This window comes from Malaya genurostris, chromosome 2 (genome assembly GCF_030247185.1).
Source record: "Malaya genurostris strain Urasoe2022 chromosome 2, Malgen_1.1, whole genome shotgun sequence".
NCBI lineage: Eukaryota > Metazoa > Arthropoda > Insecta > Diptera > Culicidae > Malaya > Malaya genurostris.
This window is the reverse complement of record NC_080571.1, coordinates 205,711,660-205,730,420: the sequence shown is the minus strand read 5'-3', so window position 1 is coordinate 205,730,420 and position 18,761 is coordinate 205,711,660. Positions and strand designations below refer to the sequence as shown.

The 18,761-nt window shown below is 37.8% G+C and overlaps 1 protein-coding gene across 3 annotated transcripts in view; it reads left to right on the top strand.

The window, feature by feature from the left end:
- LOC131427208 (hemicentin-1-like) overlaps nucleotides 1-11,176 on the top strand; it is a 224,203-nt gene extending 213,027 nt beyond the window's left edge. For all 3 annotated transcript variants that reach the window (XM_058590197.1, XM_058590194.1, XM_058590196.1), the window contains 5 exons: nucleotides 5,375-7,528; nucleotides 7,592-7,957; nucleotides 8,018-8,389; nucleotides 8,849-9,332; nucleotides 9,398-11,176. In XM_058590197.1, the coding sequence (XP_058446180.1) occupies nucleotides 5,375-7,528; nucleotides 7,592-7,957; nucleotides 8,018-8,389; nucleotides 8,849-9,039 (3,083 nt within the window). In that variant the 3' untranslated portion in view covers nucleotides 9,040-9,332; nucleotides 9,398-11,176. The remainder of the gene's footprint in view (nucleotides 1-5,374; nucleotides 7,529-7,591; nucleotides 7,958-8,017; nucleotides 8,390-8,848; nucleotides 9,333-9,397) is intronic.
- The last annotated feature ends 7,585 nt before the right edge of the window (nucleotides 11,177-18,761 follow it).

Genomic DNA, 18,761 nt, shown 5'->3' with positions numbered 1-18,761 from the left:
GAATTGCATCCGGAAACGTCTTCCGATTTTGGAATTACGGATTTATAAGTATAAGAATTTTCAATTTAGAGAACGTGTTTCGTAAGATGACACTGAAAAAACGAGCGAGATACTTTCAACTAGCTGTTAAATTCTTCAATTTTTAGGTCTGATTAGTTGATGATAAAAATCATTGATTTTGGTTATACCGGATCTCAGATATCGACTCCAGAAGCATCTTTAATTTAGTTGAGACGGTTGGACCGACTTGCATAAACTTGGATTCAAATGAAGTTATTTAAAAGATATTATTTAAAAGATATTTTATTCAGGCCTATTTGCGTACAAGCTTTACGTGGCCGATTTAGCTGAGTTTTTAGATATTTTTTTTTGTATTGGATCTAGTTGTCACCCTTTTTCTAGGGGAAGAGGAGCGTCCATTTTCCTCCTGCGAGGATTGAGGGGCAGTTTGTTCGCGGTTCGTCTCGTCATTCATTGCCGCATCGGTGGTATTGTTGTTGATTTCGTTGCTAGCTGCTGTAGATGCGTCTTGTTGTACATTGTTTGCAATTGCTGGTTGGTTGGAGGGTAAGTTGTTAACTGCAGCTGGTGTACTTTGTTCTGTAGGGGATGATGATGGTTTCGTTGAAGGGGATGCTTCACTGTTGTTGGTGACTGTCACAGGTGCACTGGGGTTGCTTGGGGTTGGTATGAAGGAAGCACCTTTGGTGTAGTTGTCTCCTTGTCCAGTTTATCACATGGCTTACCGTAGTGAACAGCTTTTTGGCAATATTGACATGTGGCCATCTGATTGTCATAGGTAACAAGTGATTTGCACGGTATTCTTGTATCCTGACCGAATGTCACATAAGAAGCTATAGGCCTTCTCAAGCGCATGCGTAACAAACGTACGCCATTTAGAATACCGGGGAAAAAATTCTTCCACTTTTCTTTTTCGATAGAGAGAATCTCTCCGTATTGGAACATAGTTTTGCGAATATATGAATCGGTGACACTTGAGGGAAGATCATGCACACGCACTTCTATAGCACAATCTTCCATATTTACTGGAATGTTGTACTTAATGTTCTCGTGCTCCACACAGTGCACATTGTTATTGTCTTTTGCGAATTGAATTGCATCCAACTCTTTATAAAACTGGATGTAAATAACATTATTTGTCTTATTGCATTGAAGTAAATGCACACGTTTAATGTCAAGATGCATTTGCTCCTTAAGTCGTTCTATTGTTCACTACACAATACTGTACTTGGTTTCTTCTGTCCCGAACGTAAGCGGTTTTGTTTTATCGACTGACTTGGATGAGATGAGAAAGCGAACTGGTGGTGTCATAGGTTGTCCGAATTATAGGGTGACGCAAGTTGAAATTTTGAATCCATCATTTAGTGTGATGATGCAAAATACGTTATTTTTTCTAAACTCTACCTAAAACTGAATTTGTAGGCCATGTCAATTACTGGTCAAATGAGCGGATTTCTCCTATACAGATCCGTATGCCCTTGTGCCGGCAGTTCTGGAAATAGAGGTATAATACTCCAAAATTCACTTCATTTTCTCAGAGATGACTCGACCGATTATCACAAACTTAGGCTTAAATGAAAGGCCCTATAGTTTTATATACTTCTTTCAAATTTTATCCGGATCCGATCGCTGGTTCCGGCATTACAGGGTAAAGTGTAAGGTTTAAAACTTTTATTTAGAGTTAAAGTCCTTCTAAATTTGGTTCAGAACTTTTTTAATTTGTAAGTTTTGCTAGTTGCTAGATAAACAAACTGTTTCGTTTTTGGAGCCAATGAAAAGTATTTTGAAGAATTCCATAATTATAATGAGTGTTTTTTAGGAGGTTTGTTTATTTCAATAAGGATTACTCTATTGTCTAAAAGTTGTTTGGCAGTGTAAAGTGACGTATCTACTCAGTTTTGTTTGGCAAATCATCACGAATAGGTAGAATAGCGAAATAATGAGCGTCAGAACCACAGATGCCAGGTTTTCAGATTGGTATGTAAATTTGCAATTTCCTTTGTTAGCAGACTTTGCAATTGAGCAGACTTTTTTTGCAAATTTTCGAAGTTTATATAAACAATCGTCCAATTTAATGACTTTGGCTATTACTGTGGGGTTTTTGTTTGGTTATTCTCGTCATACTTTCAAATTTTAAGCTCGCATAGGAGCATTTCTAGTACGCAGACGTCCAGAATTTCACCTGGCATCTCTGCCAGAACATTGGACAGTTATTTTAACCCCTTCGCTGTCTGTTGTATTGAAATTAATTAGCATTAGAGCCACAAGATAAATTAATCGGCTGGTGGATTGAGGTCATTGCAGGTTCAACTGGTAATATTCCTTAGCGACAAGTGTTATTTCATTGTTCATTGAAAGCATCAACAAATGTATATCTGTCAAAGACGACCAACTTTTTAGACTATTTACGATTTTTGTAAAAGTTTATTGTTATAGTCAAAACCGACAATGTTTCGAATAAAACACGAGATTTTGAAGACCAAGGCGTCGATTAATACAAAATATGAATGGAAAGGACAAGTACTAGGCACAAAATAACCATTATGTCAAATAAATAGCACACGGTTAAAAATCCGTGCAAGTTGTAGCCGATGGCAGAAAAATCAAAATCAAAATGAATTCATTATGATTGAAGTTTACTTAATAATTATTCTGCTAATAGTCTGAGCTCAATTGAAGTTTTTCGCTCAAATATGACTGGCAAGAATAAACCGTTCTTCTTGGGCAAAATAAAACAGTGCCTGGACGACATGTTGTATAATAATTATCAAATCACTATAGTCTGAGTCCCGGCTCATTGCTCCATCCCAGGCAATGAAAGACCCGATATTTTAGTCATATGCGGTGCTATTGAAGGTGAAATTTATGAACGACCGATTGCTTTCAACGAATTCTATAGCGCGTCTAACCAAAGAATACTTATCAGCTGGAAAACTTCTTGGGATAAAGTTGATCTGGGTCGGTGGATGCACTAAATTATTCCTAAAATATCGACAAAGGTATGGTTCAGGGGACTAGAAGTGAGTTGGGATTTCATTCGTGTGAAGTCTAGACTCTTGTCCAATCACTACACGTTAGATGCACATCTCCTTCGAATTGGACTTTCCGAGACTAATCATTGTGCTTGTGGCGAAGATTATCGCGATATTGAGCATGTCGTTTGCACATGCGTGGAGTATCGTGATGTCAGATCTCAACTATTAAATTCCTTGCGTACCCAAGGTAGACTATCCAATGTCCCAGTACGAGTTATTCTTGCTTCTTTATCATTTCATTCATTTATAAGGTTTATTTAGACCCCTTTATCATTTCATTAAGACTTAGTTCTGACTCCAACTTCATCCATTATATCATCCAATAGCCGCATCTTGTTCCATTCGAATAGAAATTATGTGCTGATACAAACAAACTCGAAATAGTTGATGAAATTATCACCAAAATATATATAAAAAAGTCAGCTTATTTCGTAATTAATAACAGTTAATAATTTTGTTCAAATAACATTTTTAAAAGTAAGAAAAACTTTATTAAATACAAATCGTTGTGACTATATTAGAATTTTGTTAGGATAAAAATTCTGTGTAAAAGTGATGCTACGGCCTAAAATAAACCACAATTAGACAATTGGACCTCCAAAATAACAATTGTAAAAAATGCCAAGAAATTAACTACCAAATAAAAAAATTGGCCATTTCATTACTTGACATGTATTTTATTAAAATTTCAAATCAGAAAGCTTTTAAAAAGAATGAGAAAGGCATCATTATTAGATCGATTAAAACCGGGTTTTCTGTCTTTGAATCACTACAACCTTTATCTCAAAATAACTGGACGAAAAAACAAGCAGAAATATAATTCATATTTCTTTTTAAACTAGTTTAGCAACATTAACCCTAGAATTTGCGGTTAGATTTATGAACAATGAACTGCAATCATACTGATATACTTTAAGTACAAGCTATTGTATGTTTGTCAAATAAAAAGAAATACTATGCATGAATAGCAAAAATTTTCCCCACCGGGGACCATTTCACTAATGGACTGAAACCGTCGTCCGTGATTAGCGCTAGTGTCGAATGAATTAACCAGTAACAAAGTTCATTGAATTGTTTCTGCGGTGAATAGAACAGTTAGGGATTTTTTTTTCATTTCATCAAAAACCAAATTTCGTCGGACGTTGATGGTTGATTGTCAGCACGGTTAGCAAATAGGAGCAACTGAACTAACCTCAAACAAACCACCGCCCAGCGTTGAACTATTTTTTTTTCAAACCGAATTTTGCCACTGCTTTCCGGTTGAACCAGGAGCTAATAATTTTACCCAGTTACAAACCTAACCTCAAAACAAATGCTTCAAATTTCCAACCGAAACCAAATAATCAAAAAAAAAAATAATCCACTCCCTAATACTGTAAAGCCACAATTCGCTATTCGACACAAAACGTGACTCGTGCGCCCGCATCGCCGCATGCCGGCCGGAATCGCAGAACGCAATCTAGCCCCAAACCACAGCGAGCGAAAGCCTCATTCAATTACTGTACTCCTCCAGTGTTGTTGTGTTGTTGCGCTTACTGGACAAGACTTTAATTTAACGGACAATCTAAATATTTGCTTGGTTTCCTCTTCGCTTCCTGTCTCGGAGTAAAAGCTCTTATTGGGCGAAGAAAAAAAATGAAGGCTCTCATTTTGTGAAGTGTCATCGTACCCTCACTTACCGCGAACGAGACGACGTAGTGGGGCTCCACGGGAAAGAAAAACAATGTCGAAAAGTTCGGTGGCCGCTCCCCGGATGATTTGAGCTAGCATGCAGGCATACGGATTGGACTGGTGATCAGTGAGAAAAGTAAGAAAAAAAAACATCACTTCACCAAACTGTTCTAAAAGCGTGCTTGTTCTATTTACCGGACAAGACGCAATAGAGAAAGGTAGAGGCACATCAAATATGATGATGATGCTGCTGCTGCTGCTGTTGTGACGCGACACGATGATGGTAATGACGTGAATGACTTGCGGGAATTGGCACTCCGTCGTCTGGCACTCCGATCGGTGGTCCATCCTGTTGGCGTTTCGTGCTTTCTTCTAGTTCCAAATAAGAAATCTGACCTTTCCCGGCGTCCAATTAGTTGGCTGTTTGTTACTGGCCTCGTGGGCAAGAATGGAACACCTAATTAGAACACTGCACGGGGAGCTAATTAGCTTCTTTTGCAAGTTTCATTCAATTTAAAGTTTTTCTAAAGTACACAATTAAAGGCTTTACTTTCAGCAACATTTCTATCGTTCTTGTTCTAATTTGAGAACAGACCCGAAACTTATCATTAATTTTGGTTGTTTTTTGTTTCTGTTTATTTTTCCAGATTTCCCCCGAGTGGACATCGGCCCGGAAAATCCGTTGAGCGTGGAGCGTGATCAGACTGCCAAGTTAGAGTGCAACGTTGACGCCAAACCGAAACCGGAACGTGTCCAGTGGACCCGCAACGGTCGATTCATCTCGTCCCATCCGGTGCACACGATTCATCGGGTTTCCTTACAAGATGCGGGTAAATACGCCTGTTCTGCCGATAACGGACTCGGTAAGGTAGGCGAACACGAGATCACCCTGAATGTTCTCTATCCACCGATCGTGCATGTTGAGTCCAAGACTAAGGAAGCCGAAGAAAAGGAAACTGTCCAGATCAAGTGTAACGTAACGGCAAATCCACCGCCGGTGACGATCGAGTGGTTGAAGGAAGGTGATTTAGAATTCCGAAGAAATGGTGACACTTTGATTTTGAGGGATGTACGAGCGGAAGATGCGGGGACCTACATTTGCCGAGGAATCAATATTATGAAACCCTTTGGAGGAAAAACTTTAGAACGGGAGGGCAATGCTTCGATTGCTCTACTCGTTCGTCATCGTCCCGGAGAGTCATCGATTACCCCCGAGAAACCAGTTGTACACGTGGGTAACAGTGTCAGTTTGATGTGTAAGGCTGATCCTCCTGGTTGGCCATTGGCTCAGTACCGTTGGTATCGGGATGTTGGAGGAGAGATCTCAACCACCGTCATTGCCCAGGGTTCACAGTATCTGATTCCAAAGGCAGGACTGCAAAGTGAAGGAAAATACTACTGCCATGCCGGAAACGATCTCGGAAATGGAGCAATGGCTAGTGCTACGCTTGAAGTGCACCAACCTCCGCAATTCTTGGCTAAACTGCAATCGAACATGATCCGCCGAGCTGGAGAGACAGATTTTACTGTTACTTGCAGTGCCAAGGGTAAACCAGAACCGACGATCACTTGGTTGAAGGACGATATCGAAATTACACCCGATTTGCACATGTTCGACATTAAGACCAACGTAGTTAAGGGACCCAATGGTATGGTGACCGTCCAAAGCATGCTAAGATTCGCTGGCAAAGTTCGCCCTAATGATAACGATCTTATGTCGGGTGATCGGGGCCAGTACACTTGTCTGTACGAGAACGAAGTCAACAAAGCCAACTCAACGATGCATTTGAAGATCGAACATGAGCCGATCGTGCTTCATCAGTACAACAAGGTTGCCAACGATATCAAAGAAATGGCAGAGGTTGTGTGCAAAGTGCAGTCCTATCCCAAACCTGAATTCCTGTGGCAATTTAGCACCAACAATGGTCCTCTCAGCAACAACGATCATTATGAAATAATCTCCACCTCGGATAGTAACGACATCTACACCAGTATTCTGAAGATCAATAATTTGCGTCACCAGGACTATGGTGACTATCATTGTCGTGTTTCAAACGCTCTGAACACCATTCATGTGCCAATTCGTCTACAACCGAAAGGTCCTCCAGAGAAACCCACCAAGCTGAAAGCTGTCGAACTTGGACCCAACTATGTGGTGCTCTCATGGACACCTGGTTTTGACGGAGGACTTGCCAATACGAAATATTTTGTGTCTTATCGCAAGATCGTAATCCCTAATGAAAGTCTTGTTACGGACGAATGTGCTGTAGTGGCTGCCAGCGGTGCCGAGTGGATGGAATTCGACTGTCAACGTGAGGTTCCATGCACAATAACTCCCCTGGATCACCATCAGAGTTACGTGTTCAAGGTGAAAGCACTGAACACGAAGGGAGTTTCCGAACATTCGAACGAGATCAGTGCAACTACGAAGGTGGAAAAAGTACCGATTCCTCTTCAAGCGTCATTTGATCCGGAGACTCGCGTACTCGCCCTGAACGTTGGAGCTACCTGTCTTTCGATGATTGCCATTGTGGAATCGGTTATCTACGGTGATACTCCAATGGCTGCTTGGCACATTATCGAAACCATCGATCTGCAAGTGAATGGACACGAACCAACGTACCGAGAAACGAGAATCGAACATTTTGTTGCCAACCGAAGAAACAACGGTCGATCGCTCGGCAATGGACTGGAGGACATTCCACTGCCGGCGTTGGAAGATGAACTGAATCCAAGGGTTCGTGTGAAGCTGTGCTTGAAGATTAACCACGAGTATTGCGGTGAATATGTGGAAGCTGACAGTGAGTTATTGAGGATTTATTGATTTTTTCCTTAGATGTAACCTTTTGTTTTTTTATTTTCAGTTGGGCCTTCCCTCATCCAAGAAGCTTCATTCGTAGAACTTCATACTCTGATCGGTATTGGTGTGTCTTGCATTGTTGCTGGTATTTTCGTTGTGTTGCTACTCCTATTCTGCCGTTGCAAGCGGAAACAGTCAAAGGAAACTGCCAAGGCTAAAGAGTATGATATTGACTCCATTCATCCCTCGATCGTAGCTCAACAAAATCAGGCACCTCCGCCGTACTACTCTGCTAGCAGTTTGGAAAACAAAGCTCTCGAACATTCGATGGACTTAGCAATGGATCAAAATGCAGCACTTTATGCCAGTCAACAAAACTACGGTTATCATCAGCAGAACGCTATGATGCCTCAAGTTCCTCAAAATGATTGTAAGTATTGATTAGCTAACGAGGCGAACATACACATTTGACTCTTGTTTCATCATTCAGGGTCCAATATGGGATATGTTGAAAACTCATATTCCAACTCGAACAACGGTGGTAGTGTCAACTCCCAGGACTCAATCTGGCAACTGAAAATGTCGGCGGCAGCCTCGAACTCGGCCAACATGATACCTCAGCACAACTACATGGACCAGCCGTTGCAGCAAAACTATGGTTACGATCCTATGACCCACGGTGGCTACGGAGCCGTTGACGATTATGCACCATACCCGCATCTGATGACCACGGCCAGCCAGCACGGAGGCGACGACTATCATCACAATATGCGCAACAGCCAGAACCCGTCCCGCCAGGATTACTGCAGCGATCCGTATGCATCAGTGCACAAACCGAAGAAGAGGATGGACCAACATATGGGTAAGTTCGGTTGGTGATTTAGTGTGTGTATTTAGTTGAGATTTTTTTACTTGTTTTATAAGTTAAACATAAATTTGGTCCACTGCCTTCATTTTGGCACGCCTCACTTTTGACTTTGGTTAAGTGATAGAGAATACTACTTTAGCCTAATTTTGGACACTCGTTTCCGAGCACCAAATGAGCCGAATTTTCTTTCGCGTGTACAGATCAATTCAACTTATCTTTGGAACTTTGTCTTTTCAACTGTTATTGACATGTAAAAAAATATCTTGTCAGAACAAAATAAGCCATTTTAGAGTAATTCTTTTTCGAATGTTTGCTAACTGCTTTTCGATACACTGTTTACTTTCGCGTGTAACTTTTCAACCACTCCAAATCGCGAAAAATCTTTTCATCCACATCTTGTGAACATGTTATAGTTGTGATTTATGATATAATAACCATTTTTCCCATTTTCAGACTTCGTAGCCGAGTCACCGTACCACGATGTTAGCGGTCTACCCGATCCGTACATGGAGCAAGACGAGGTCAAATCGCCTGGCCCAAATCAGCACTTGTCGATGAGCTACGATGACGCCCTGGCCCTGGAAAGCGGCTATTCGACCCCGAATTCTCGGAACCGCCGTGTGATACACGAAATTGTCGTGTAGAAATAGCGAGAGCATCGGTACCGATCGAAAGCAACCCGAAAACGGACAAGAGAATACACATTCTGGAGAGGACAAACAAAATCAAACATCAGCAACGGAATCACATATAAGACATAGTTCAAATTTTAATGGAATGATAATCACGAGGGGGTAACTTACAACGACATTACCTGCAATGGGTAATTGATTCGTTAGAAGCTTATAGAGAGTTTATATTTAATGAAATAGTATCGATCATCTAGGCGAGCGGCTTCAGCCCAAAGGGCTTATTTGATCTCAAATAACTCTTTCTGGTAAGTGAAAAAAAAACTTATGTCAGAAGTTAACATAATAATGACCATCATCCTATTTCTTCCAGAGGCAATTGCTGGATGGTGTGGCCAAACTGTGATTGTAAATATAACCGTAAGCCTAAATACAATTAGCTCCAGTTATTTGTTTTAATATGTAGCTGTTTTAACGAGTCAATCTTAGAAATAGTGCCGAATTGATCCGTTGCTCGGAAGGATTTATCTACATCACATAAAAAAAATACAACACAAAAAAACACTGCCTGAAGTTGGTGCAGTGCAAGAAGCTTATTTCAATTGACAACGAAAATCAATCTCAACGCATGCAGGCAGTATCGAATGTGCCATTCTTCGTAATAATTGACACTCAACAATGATGCGTGAATACACAATAAGTGCTTACTTTACTTAGAATTTGTACGAATGGCTCGACAACGAAAAGAAAAAAAAAGAAATGATGAGATTACTTTCAATCTAGGAGCAGAAGATATGTTGTGTATAGTTATGCTATGATGTTGTGTCGTAGAGAATGAATCCTCAAGGTCGACTAGATAAAGTATGAGATAATAAAAAAATACGGTTTTATATCATTAAGGCAAAATGGTGCCATTCACAATTCATTTCGTCTACCAGCTCCAGTCGTTGCTTGGTACGAAACGAATTCTGATGAATCTTCCACCTGAATCTAAATACAAATGCGTGACACATGACAATAAAACTACGACCTTATTTCCTCACTTTTAATTGCCTGTTTAGTATCTACTTCCATTTAATGCTTATCAAAAGTTTATGCTCTGTTGTGGCGAAGTTTATCTTCTAAATTGCCAAGCAGAAACCTTCCGGTTGTAAACTAACGAAGGACAGCATGCAAAGTCGCATTCGTTTCATCAGCGAAATATACGTCCTGCCAGTGTATTAAACACTCTAAACTGCTCACTTTCGTGAGATTATTAAAAACTTGTAAAATGTAAATTAGCTTTCCACGAGACATCTTTCCGTTTCTTTTCCATTCGAGTTCTCGTCTTTAACTTCTACTTCCCTCCGTAGGTTTAAGCACTGAAAAATCTCGTTTTTAAGTTAGTAAGTTTACCTTCAACACAACACCAATCTAGGGATAGAGCTAGGCGAGAAATGAGTAATTAAAAACTTGTACATACCGAATCGAGAGACGGCAAAAAAAAAGTTGAGCTTCAGTTGTGTTTCTATAAAATTGTAGAGAGAAAAATAAGTTACAGTGACTCACCACCGCCACCATCTGCTGACTGTGGATGCCGGTCTGATGGGACTGCACTAAATACGGGACTAATCGGTCCGGGCGGGGACAACTCGGTGGGGTTGAAAAATCACCACTCTACTGTCGCCAGCACTCTCGTTACGGCCGGGCACTGAGTGGTTGAAAGGGAGAAATAGTTGATACAACGGTAACTTGTTCAGTTGGAACGAAAAGTTTTAAGCAATTTCTTAAACATTAACAAAAGTTAGTTAACGAATCGGAGTTTTCCAGTAAGGCACAAAAACAACAAATATACTGCTCTTACCCAGCGACTAGGAAAGAACAAGCATCTCAGTACCAATTAGTGAAAAAACTCTAGCTCAAGCAGCTGCAGTAGCTACGGCGGAAATGAAAAGCAATAGCAAACGTAAGAAGAAAGTCTGGAGCGAAAATATATTTAATTCGAAGATGAAAAAAAATGTTTCCCGCGCTTTGATCGAAACGAGTTTTGTAAATATTGACTGAAATTATTTTTTTTTACTGTAAGTGAATCTACTTATTATTAGTTCGTTTTGTAAGTAATTAGCTAGTAGGGTAACTTTTTCGAAGGAAATATAATTTAATTTTTACACAATGCCGTGTTCAGTTTAATTATTATCCGAAAATCGTATTTCAGTTAGTGGCTAGACCAAGAAACACTGTGTAATTTAATTATATCACAGTAGAGTTATTAAAAAACCAAGGGAATAGATGTGCGTTTCCAAGTTTTTGCCAAGCTTAACATTAATAGCTCGACTATTGATATTGCATTAAATAACCTTTGAAAAGTTATCAGCCATCAACCAATCACACGTCTTTGAATTTGTGATTTCTTACGTAGAAATGTTAGTTAAAACAATTTACAACAAACTCGTTCGAGATAGCCTCCAGAGGTAGTTTCTAACGGTTATACTTCATTGAGGAAAATAAACTCAATCAGTCGTTATTTTTCGTTATTAATTCTAAAAAGGATCTTTCCGAAACGAAGGATGAGTAAACTCGAACGAATCGATTCTAATTTGGAGTGTTATTTTACGTTTCGATTTGTTGGTCTTTCATCGTTGTTGAATTTTCGATTTGTTGCAGTCACTTTGATTAATCTTACTAATGTTTTAAGGACTATTCACACATTTCAGTTCCGTGACGGTTCAGTGAAAGTGCCTTCAGTGCGTTGTCAGTGTTCTTTTTTATCGGAACCCTTCCGTTCCGTTTCCGTTCCGGCTCAGCCAATGCAATGACATACCGACTTCAGTGAAAATAAAAAATATCGGAGACGACGAATTTGAGTTTGCCGGACGGACGCTACACTGACGGCGAGCTGCACTGAAACGGCACGGTGCCGGATAGGTGTAAATGCGCGCATAGAAAACGAATGAAAGTACACGGTGTCGTGCCGGCACTGAACCGGAGCGGATATGTGTGAATAGTCCTTTATCGTCAATCCTATTTTAATCCTTCTAGTGGTGTAATGATTACCTTCTCATAATCGTTAATACGAGAAATTGATGCAGAAACTAGAAACTTAACAACAACTCCTGGAAATTCCGCAACTGGATCCCAGAAAGGGCATTGACAGAAGTATCGCCATACATCAACTATGTATTGAAACAGTACTTCGCATAGTCTTTCAAACGAAAACTTTTTTACACTGATCATCCAATAATTTGCGCGTGTTTTGTTGTGATATTGGCCACTAAGCCCCCTTCGACATCCACTTTTGGAAGAAATTGCAGGCGAGCTGTGCAAAATAGAGTTTCATGTTTAACACCACACGGAAGAACAAACTTTTCGCGATTGTTTACTGATGTGACTCTCTCTCTCTCTCAACGAGTATCGAGTCTTTCGGAATTCCTCTTCAAAATAAATAATTATGCAATTTATTTTTACTTCATTTTGTTAATGTTGATACCTGGCTCATTGACTGTAAAGTAGTTTGGATTTTTGTTTTTTGAAATGAATTGAAAGAGCGGATTGAAGGAGAAATTTTAAAATAAAACTCACAAGTAGGTAAAAAACTCATCCGATATTTTTTTCTTTTCGTATATAACCGAAAGTCGAATCCTGTTATAATTTAACATCCACTTATGAGACGATAAGACCTTTTATTGGAATCTCAGCTTATGAAAATCGGTTGTCATCTTTGAGAAATTAAAAATTTGCTTGAGTTTTTCTACCACAATTCTCGTTACTTCCTGAACCGGAAACTGATATATACAATACCGATTTGTTTAACCATCAACTAAAAAGTTTCTCAAATTGCAATAATTTTGAGTGTTGTTTAGAAGAGTTTTACGTTCTTTACATCGACACTTTAAACGGCGATTTTTAATATTCAACGTCTGACAACAACATTCTTGATTCGGATAAAATTTTATTGCTATGTATGGTAGTATCAAATCGTTTATTATAATATTATTGTATTAAAATCGATTTAGATTTCTTCGAAAAATCGATGTGAGTTGTGTTTTGGTCTTTACGGTACATCCGGAAACGGAAACAGGAGACCGGTGTAGTTGGTTCATTTGAAACCAGAAGTTGGATCCATACGAAAGACTATACCCGGATGAAATCTGTCCCCTAAAAGAATTTATACCATATTTGAAAGAGCTTGGACTGGATGTAATTTTCTTCGGCCCTTCAACTGCCGTATTAACTGCCGGGGTGTTCTATTGATTTTCATTTTATTTGATTTCCACTTCCACCGAAAATTTTGAAAAAAAAATCAGGAGTGTTTTTGACATAGTCTGGAAGGTTCAAATTTGTTTTAAGATGTATTTCTTGCATTGAAAAATATTAAATATTTTAGAATTTATTTTCTCATATATATTTTTATAGATTTTTATAGAGTAATGAATGTATAAAAATTTTTTGCTTCGGTGTTATATTTTCTTTTAAATGTGAATAACCTCAATTTCTGAGTTTTTCTAAAAAAAAAATAGCATTTAACTATGGGTCTCCATTAAAGTTCTATTGGAAGAAAACGCAATGGAAACGAGATGTTTCAATGGAAACGCATTGTTCGGTGTTGATTTTTCAAATATGGTCGTCCATATTAAACAAATATGAATCCGAAACACTTTACGCGATCAAAAATTATATATGTAATACTAAAAAATTAAGATTTGTTCAAAAATCGGAAGTTTCAAGTTTTTAAAGTATTTTCTAACGCAAGAAAACATCTCCAAGAAATTTGAGAAAAGGCAATCCCGATAAAACCTAAAACTACACCTGATTTTTTCAAATGTTCCGGTGGTGCGGTTGAAAATCAATCAATAACCATTTAAAGGGTTAAAAATTTCTGCGCTATTTCAAATGTGATATAATAATATGAACTTTCTTTGGGGGATAATTTCATATACTTACGCTTATAGCCTTTGCTATTCAACAATTGGAACAGTAAGACCTTGTATTGGAATCTTAGTTTGTAAAAATTGGTTAGGCCATTTTTGTGAGTTTTTTCAATATTCCTGATATTTTTGGAATCAGAGATCGGGGACTGATGTAACTGAATTGAGTTTATTTGGTTTATTTATGATTTTATTTTTAGGAATTCTGATTCCTAATAACAAAACTATGTTTAAATTGGAATTTTCACTCTAATAACCCTGTTATTCCAGGACCGAAAGTCGGATTTAATCAAAGCTCATTATCTGTGGGAATCGGTGTCGTGTTATTTGAATCTGAATTTATAAAAATTGGTTCAGCCTTCCCTAAGAAAATCGAATGCATATTTGCGTGACAGACACATAGACGCATAAATATTTTACAGCCTCGATAAACTGATTCAATGGCGGCTGAGTAATGTTATACATAACCGAGTGACGTAAATACGAATAAAAACCAAAAAGAAAAAGATCGAGCAGCCGATGTAGAATAAGGCAACCGAAATTTCAAATGATTGATTGATTGAAAAATCGTCATACTCAGTGCTGATAACTTTCATTTAATTCCATTCAATTGAAATCGACTATACTCAGCCGATCGGTTGACTGTGCTATAATTTTTACTCAAAACATACACAACTCACTGATGCGCTGAATGGAGAGCACTGAGTTCTTCATCCGTTGTACAGCCAATTGAAACGTCGTCTGTTTTTACCCTGAAATAACAAACATCTCTTTCAATTGACTGAGAGAGAGATCGCCTATCAAATGAGCTCCTAATGAATATTCAATTGGTTTAAGATAATAAATGAATATTTAGGGGTTAGCCAAATTTTGTGCTAGGGCACATAACCGTTTTAATTATTTTTACGTTTCGTCTTTGACTCATCAGTGCAGAGCAGTTCAAATTGAACTGCTTAGTGCTAAACTCGGCAGTTCAATTGTAGCGGCTCAGCGGTTCAAATTGAACTGCCGAGTTTAGCACTAAGCAGTTCAATTTGAACTGCTCTGCACTGATGAGTCAAAGACGAAACGTAAAAATAATAATAAATGAACGGTGAACCAGTCTTGATAGCTGAATTGTCAATCACAGAATGTACTTAAATATATTGCTTTCTATTCCAATTTTCATTTTGATTACTTCGGAATATGTCTCAATGCATATCAAATATTTCGAAAATTATCTATTCAAACTTGCTGGCGTTAATTGTGAACTTAAATGGGAACCGCCACCCTTTGTTTATAATACCGGTCGGAGTTATTTTCTGTCATCGAGCTGATGTCCATACACGGAACCGCAAAACAACCTAATTTCAAGTACATTCCACTCAATTTGGGGGTTCCGTTCAATAACCTATAAGCCACTTTAGGTAGTTTCTAGGTAGTTTCCGTAAGCACGTGGAAAAAAAAGTTACTTAAAGATTAGTTATATCTACTCAATGGTAATTTGTATTTACTCTACAGTTGAGTCGTATTGACTCAATTTCAAGTTGGGACGGTTTACTTAATATTGGCTTATTGGACGAAACTCTCGCTGTGTGGTTTTGCTCTTTGTATTTTGACAACAATGGAAGGAGCGAACGGAAGAAAAGATTCAAAAGAACTTAAAATTAAGTAAAAAGAACTCAAATAACAGGTAGTTTTTATTTTCCGTGTACCTGTTCATTCAACCTTATTCAATGCCGGCGGCTGAGACAGTGAAACAGGTAGATATTCATTAGCGCTTGGAACGAGGCAAGCGATACTTGAAATGACTAGACATGGCTATACAATTGACGATGAATCCAGTTGAATTTGAATATGACCACAAAAGTCAATTGAATGAATAGGAATACACTGACAATGAGAGACCACAAATTTCATTTTCATCAAAGTTATTTCATTGGATGTTGAAATTTTACCGCACTGATTCTAATAATGAATTACACTCTTATTTTTTACCGCTCCAAATCTTCACGAGGACACCAAAAAATGTCTTGAAACAACCACCGTAATAGTTAGAGCACACACACTACACATTTATATTCCTACTAAAACCACAAATACCACAATTTTCACAACTTTTCAAAAATATTTCGCGTTTCAGATGAAAGATACAACCTTTCACGCGCAGTGTTCCCAAATAACTCCAACATTTGGAATGAAAATTTAGTTGTTAAAAATATGTGAATCTCAAATTTCATATTTTTCAGGTTCGCAGATCTACTTGAAAACCAATTTTTTCTCAAATTCCAATATGAACTGTTGAAATTTTATTTCTATCTGGATTGTATTAAAATGGCGAAAGTAGCCTGACTCTTACATTTCCATTTTTAAAGAGAACGGAGATTCAATGACATTTGTAATGTCACTATCAATCGGGTTGATGAAGCACTCTAATGGTCTAATTAAAACCTTTCCGATTCGATTCAGTACCGGGACCTTTTCGTGTCGGTACTGAGCCGAACAAGTGCGATTGAAACATGAGGAAGAATATTCACGTCCTTTCACGGAACTGTGCCGATACTGAACCGGACCGGAAAGATTTGAACATACACGGAACCACTCGCGATCCCATTTCAACCAGAATATTAGTTGATTTTCTGAATTCGATTGGTTAAAATTTGGTACAACTAATCGATTGTTGTTTTAACTAAACTGTCATATTTGTTTTTCGATTAGCAGAAACGATGGTTGAAAGAACTAATTTAACTGTTTGAAAAAAAAAAATGCTGTCAATTAGTGAGGACACATACCTTTCAATTTCAACAAATATTTTAGTTGAAATAAATGGTGTTGTTATTGAAACGAAATTCTGTTAGTTGAAAAATAAATCGGTTTTATTTGTTTTAGACATTGCAAATAGTTGAATCATCTCGAACAATGTTATTGATTTGCGAAAATTTTAGTCAATTTATATGAGCTTGGGTGCATCAACCGCTGGGAATTGGAATTTTGCGACGGCAATTCAAACGCGCCATTCAATCGCAGCGCGTTCTGTGTGTTTGAAACGCTTCGCTCCTGTTACTTTTATAAATTAAATTCATGTCAAAAAGCGTTTTATTGCTAATGCATGAACATCATCATCGAATTTGAAGCATAAAATTTTTGCGCATACCTGAATGATTACGAGATTAACATTTTCTAATTTGTCACCAAATCTTTTTCATCTTATACAAGGTTAACTTTATCACAACACCGCTGTTAGATAAACACTTGTTATCATAAATTTCTCAAATCGAATGAACACGATTACACCAAACGCTTTAACCATCGATGTTGTTTTCATTGACATTTTGAAGTGGCGGGAACAGATTTCAACTAAAAAAGTTGTTGATTTCAACTGTCTCCGGCATTTGACAGCATTCAAAACAACATATTTTTCAACTACTTGAATATATGCAAATCAAAAACTATATTGGTTGAATCAAAAAGAAATTAAACTATCGCAAAAATAAAAAACTGCGATATCGCAATTTTATGATCGAAGGGTTCTCCGTGTACCTTAAAACAAGCAGTCGAGTAAGAATCCATTACGCATTTCGTCTGGGGGCCAATGTGAGATTACTAAGCAATCATGATTTCTTATACATTGCAAGATGCGGAAATGGAATTCATCAAGTAAGTGGCAACTACTTTTCAATATGTTAATTTAATCCCAGACAATCGTTTTTACTATTGCTTCATTACCAAAGACTAAACGTCTTACAAAACATATGGATAGCATTTAAAACAACGGACAAATTCAAGAAAAATTATAAAAGAATACTAAGATTCAGTTTTCGTCAAATCACAGTTCTACCCTGCAGCGGAAGCAATATAAATAATTAAAAATTACAATCCTTTTAACAACATCAGACATGCCGTTTGTTCCGCTAGTCTTTCAAACAACATTCCCTTTGGGGCGGCAATTGGTTCGGCTGAAACAAAAAAAAATTTGCTTTCGTAAAATCTGGCCGTCTCATTTCATGTTTAGCAAAATTAATTGATTTACTCCTCTGTAATTTGATTTGGTACAATGTTTGTGTTGCTCGTTTGAATGCCAGTAGATATGGCGATGTTGGCTGGTGGCAAGTTTGAAACTTTCGCTGCTAAAACTTTTATCCTAATGGAATATTAATCATCATTTGCTTCCACTTAGAGCGATTGAAGCAGTGAAGTGATGCTTCCCTCTGTTTGCCCCCTTCTGCAGGGACCTCGTCTGAATGTGGATGAATTTCGATTTCATAGGAATTATTTTTAGCTGATGATGCGCACATATATTAGACCGGCACAAATATTGCTGGTTTTAGCAGTGAGCTGCCAAAATCAAATCCCGAACATGTGCCTTCATTGATTTCTGAGAAATCTGATTTATTCAGAAGATTTATTATTCAGAGTTCTGAGTTGGTAATAAATGTTGCCTGTCTTCTAAAAATGTTAACGACAGAATAGAATATTTTCAATAAATGATTGATTTTCGAATTCAAAATATCTAGTCAAGAAGTAATCACACACTTAGAAAAAATCGTGTAAATTCACGTCTTTATAGATGAACATTAAAGGAGCGTAGTAATTCTCGTAAATTTACAATTCAAAGCATGTAAAGATAAGTCATCATTAACATCATTTAGCTGAAGTTTACATCGGTACAGACACAAACATTATGTTTAACGTTTTGTTACATGTGTCACCACTGAAGAAATTATCCTATTTCGATCGAATGTGAAAATTTCAAATTCTGTATCTCGATCGAGTTCGAGTTTTCGATTCAAAAATATTACTCAATCGAATTACAGAATGAAATACAGAATAGCGGTGATTTACTGAATAGGGATT